This window comes from Periplaneta americana, chromosome 16, assembly GCF_040183065.1.
Source record: "Periplaneta americana isolate PAMFEO1 chromosome 16, P.americana_PAMFEO1_priV1, whole genome shotgun sequence".
Lineage (NCBI taxonomy): Eukaryota > Metazoa > Arthropoda > Insecta > Blattodea > Blattidae > Periplaneta > Periplaneta americana.
This window is the reverse complement of record NC_091132.1, coordinates 45,269,903-45,274,299: the sequence shown is the minus strand read 5'-3', so window position 1 is coordinate 45,274,299 and position 4,397 is coordinate 45,269,903. Positions and strand designations below refer to the sequence as shown.

The window sequence follows — 4,397 nt, the reverse complement described above, 5'->3', positions numbered from 1 at the left end:
TCATATGAGCTTTCTTTACTCAGAACAGTCCATAACACATTCGTGAAATAAAGATGATAGGCATGTTAAGAACTTCGTCATCGTAAAATGGTGTTCGGTAGAATTTGATAATGTTTGGTGGTGTCTTACTGGTATTGCAATGTGCGTGTAAGTATTTCGAATGCAAAACATAGAGATTCGTAAAAATAGAAAGGTCCAAGCCTTCTGAGCAAAAGCGAATCGTCATGCCATACATTCCTTGCATATCAATATACTGCAACGTTGATCTTTCAGCTATCATATAAAAGACGAAACAAAATTTTAATTGACAGTCTTGAGGTATCCATATCAAGCAACACACAATTACCATGACTACTCTAACAGTAAGTACTGACGAAATTTCATTAGAGAAATTATATTGGTCTCAAAGAAATATTTAATGTAGTGAAGTACATAGAAGTACTGTTTCATTTTAAGATAATTTTCCTTTCTTAATATTCGCTCTTCTCATATACTGTTTTGGATTATAATGGAACTAAATTTTTAACCTTTAAATGCGCAATTAAAGTAATTTCCAAATAATTGCGGGTTTTTGTTTGAAATTTATAGTTCCCTTTTTGAATTTTTTTACCTATTATTATATTTTTGGATATAACATAAACAATTAAAATTGCTGTTGGGAAGAGGATAATGAAACAATTCTGTCTAGCGGAACATTATTAACTTATTTTTGATGGTCTTATGTCACACAGAACACTAAATTGTGTTACTAAGTTTGTAAGGTACATGTGATAAGTTTGTCCAAAACATACAAATTTAAAGTAACTAAATTATTACAAGCTTTCTGGACAAAAAAGAAAGTAATCTTATTCCATACTTTCTTAAATATCAATGTATTGGAATGATGTATTATACTCTAGTCGTATTGACACCAAGCAATACAAATTTTCCTCAATAACTGTAACTGTATCAAATGGAATTTCACTATGGAAGTAATACTTTAAGAAGTTTTTATGTAATGAAGTTACATTTTCGCATATGTTTATTTACATTATTTACTTATCCGTTTTAAGGTCGCCTCAATTCTTCTGATGATGTGCGTTGCATCATTTGCTGAACATCACGAAGAACATCACTATGTAAGTTTTGTTGTGTAAATTGAATAAAACAACGCAATTTCAAGTGTTGCAAACATATTTCTTAGTTAACAGTAACAAGTATTACAAGTACGCAAATTATTAAAATGAAAGGAATCATATTACAGTATGAGTTCCTTTCCTAAGGCGCCATGGCTTTAGTCAAACTACTATTAACATTTTATCTACAACTAAAATTTACAATATTAGAAAATATAACTAGTATAATCGTCCAACTAACCGCACTTACTTTCATTTACAAAGGCGCACCCGAAGTACGAGTTCAAGTATGGAGTGAAGGATCCACACACTCACGACATCAAGGAACAGGCTGAGAAACGAGATGGCCACAAAGTCGAGGGCCACTACATGCTGGTGGAACCTGACGGAACCATCCGTACTGTACACTACACCGCTGACAAACACATCGGATTCCACGCTCACGTGCACAAAACAGGTCATGGTGTTCACCCAATCCATCACGAGAAGAAGGTGGAAATCCACAAATCTGAAGAAGGCAGCTCTCACCACAAGGCATCCAGTTACAGCAACTCACATCTACACTAGGAAGGTTTCTCCAAACTTAACATTTTATTTTTTTGTTCCACCTTGGTGTAGTAAACGATATCAATGTTTAGCATTTCAATACTTGCGTTGAATTCATATTGTACACTAGTGTGTTGAGTTGAGAAAAAATTATTTATTGTAATTTTTAAGTTGTACGTAAATAAAATTGTATTCCTGGTATCCCAGCTTCATAATTATCTTAATGTGCATGTATAATTAATTGCCTACACATCATCCTGATTTATTATTTCTAAGCATCATTCCAGGGTTCTGAATGAGCTTTTTCTGGCACCAACAAGTCATCGCGAATATATACCAGACGTGCAGTAGGTAACAAAATGCACATCTGACTTGGCATCCAGCAAAACGTCTTTTCGAGAGAGTGTAAAAAAATGTCTCATGTGAAAGTCATAGAGACTTTTGTATCCAGAAATATTTTTGTCTCAAAATATCCTATCTATCCACACACTGACTGTTTGCCAGTTCATCCATCCATATATATCTGCATATCTGTTCAACCATTCATCTATTTCAAACAATAGTCGGCCGATGTTTACTATGTGCAACAGTAGAAAAGCGTACGATGGAAGATAGAAGCGCCTAAAAGTAAACAATATGCTTTGCCTCGTCTTTTTGACTTTAGAAGAGCGTACATCTACTGAAATCCATGGAATAACCGTTGCAATATACAGAGAGAAATGCCTAGATAAATGAGCTGTGAAGGATTGATGTACGCGGTTATGTACCAGCCGAATAAATGTACAGGGTAATTCTGGACCAGTGCGAATAAAACGGCGAACTGAATTCATAATATTGATGCTCTTATCTGAGAGAACAGCAGAATAACAATAGGTGAAATTAGCTTATTACTGAATATTATGAGCTACGGATGTATCTTTAAATTTCTCAACACACACCCGCAGTATCGCAAAATTTGCGCGCGGGGAGTGCCACACTATATCTATTAAGGGGAAAATCTTAGAAGATATCAGGATGAAGATGATCAGTTCTTGTATCTCATAAGCCTATGCATGCGATTTCCATTTTTTTTTTTCAGATTTTGATTTAGATTAGATTAGGAAATCGGTTTAATTTCTTTCTTTTTTATTTATTTCTATTAGAGGAGGCCGTCGGAATTGACTTGAATGACCTAATATATCCATTCATCATCGATGATTCTAATTATTGAAAATAGAGAAATAAAAATAAATGAAGCTCCTTTATAAGGATTTTTTGTTCCAAGTAATGTTTTGAATTTTCCCAAATACCAGACGAATATCCCATCAACCGTCTTAATATGGGTTCATTCGTGTACCTGATTCTCAATAAGAAACATCACATGACATAATATTGTCAACTGACAAAAATATCAATACTCTATCAGAAATTCCAACTCACGAGTTTCACTTTCACGAATAAAATTGTCAAAGGTTAGTAATATGCCATGCTTTGTTCCTACTTAGGTACATATTGTATTATATATATATATATATATATATATATATATATATATATATATATATATATATATATATATATACCTACTACATATGAACACAATCTGACTAGTAACTTGGAAGAAATCACTGTACTCGGACGGAATGACCAGAATTACTTCTTTATCACGAAATGCTAAGAAAGTATAGTTCCACAAAAATCGATGTCGATTTTGGCAGCATCATATTATTTTCTCTTTTATACTTCATCACCATCAACTGTGCATGTTTCCTAATTCTCAAATTGAATTCGGTCTCTCCATGTTTTTTTCGGTTTTCTATGTTGAGTTTTCCAGTTGCTTGATAATGAAATGGTTGTTAATCTTGAAATCCTAAAAAAATGTCTAAAACTTTCATCTGTGTTATCTCAAGCCTTGTCGGTCCTTTACTCAATGTCCAAGCCTCACACCCACATTTCAATTGAAATAATATTATTTATTCTTAATAAATTTATGGTATCATATTTTTTTTCAAAATATTTCCTTATTATTCCAATTATTTTATTATAATTCTTCAGCTTTTTTTCCTTCTTGATTATTTTTATGTTCATATAATGGGAAAGTCAAATAAATAGCGTCATCAAAGTATCAGCTCTATCACTTTTCAGGAGATAGAACATTGTAATAAGTGAAAAAAAATATATATGTAGATCTTACTAAGATAAAGTATAATTGAATCAGGAATTTGCAAAAAGTACCAAGTCCGAAAAAGTAAATTTTAAGAAATCAACTAAAAACTTTTTATTTGGATCTGGATGTATGACAGTCCAAACATGTTGATATACAATTTAAATGTGCATTCTATAGGACTTGGTTCCATGAGAAGTAATCCAGTAAGAGTGTATGGAGAGTCAGAAACGGGTATAAACTTAATTTGGAAAAAATATGGACCCTTGTCTCTTTTGAAAATTCCCTATTCAATTGTGAATTTTAGCTAAACTTTTTATTGCGCAATAAAGCAATAATTGTGTGTTTGAATTTACACACTTTTGCGAATTCATTCTTTTAAAGGACCCTTTTTCTGAAAGACTACAATCATATTACAAGTTTCCGAAAACTAAATTCCAAAAGTTCTTTTTTCCCGAACCTACTATTTCCAAATAGCGGATCTGTTAGTAATAATAATTATAAAGTATACATATACATTATCGGCTAAGACTGTGAAATAAGGGAACTATGCTTGAAAATGTCCTAGTGGTTTTTCATTAAAGTTGTAAGTT

General features: G+C 32.4%; 1 protein-coding gene across 1 annotated transcript; it reads left to right on the top strand.

Moving 5' to 3' along the window:
* Positions 1-328: 328 nt before the first annotated feature.
* LOC138691024 (cuticle protein 19-like) lies at positions 329-1,890 on the top strand. The gene is made up of 3 exons (XM_069812670.1): positions 329-362; positions 1,053-1,118; positions 1,380-1,890. Exons 1-3 carry the CDS (start codon positions 348-350, stop codon positions 1,680-1,682), a joined length of 384 nt encoding a protein of 127 aa, XP_069668771.1. The 5' UTR covers positions 329-347; the 3' UTR covers positions 1,683-1,890.
* Positions 1,891-4,397: the final 2,507 nt, after the last annotated feature.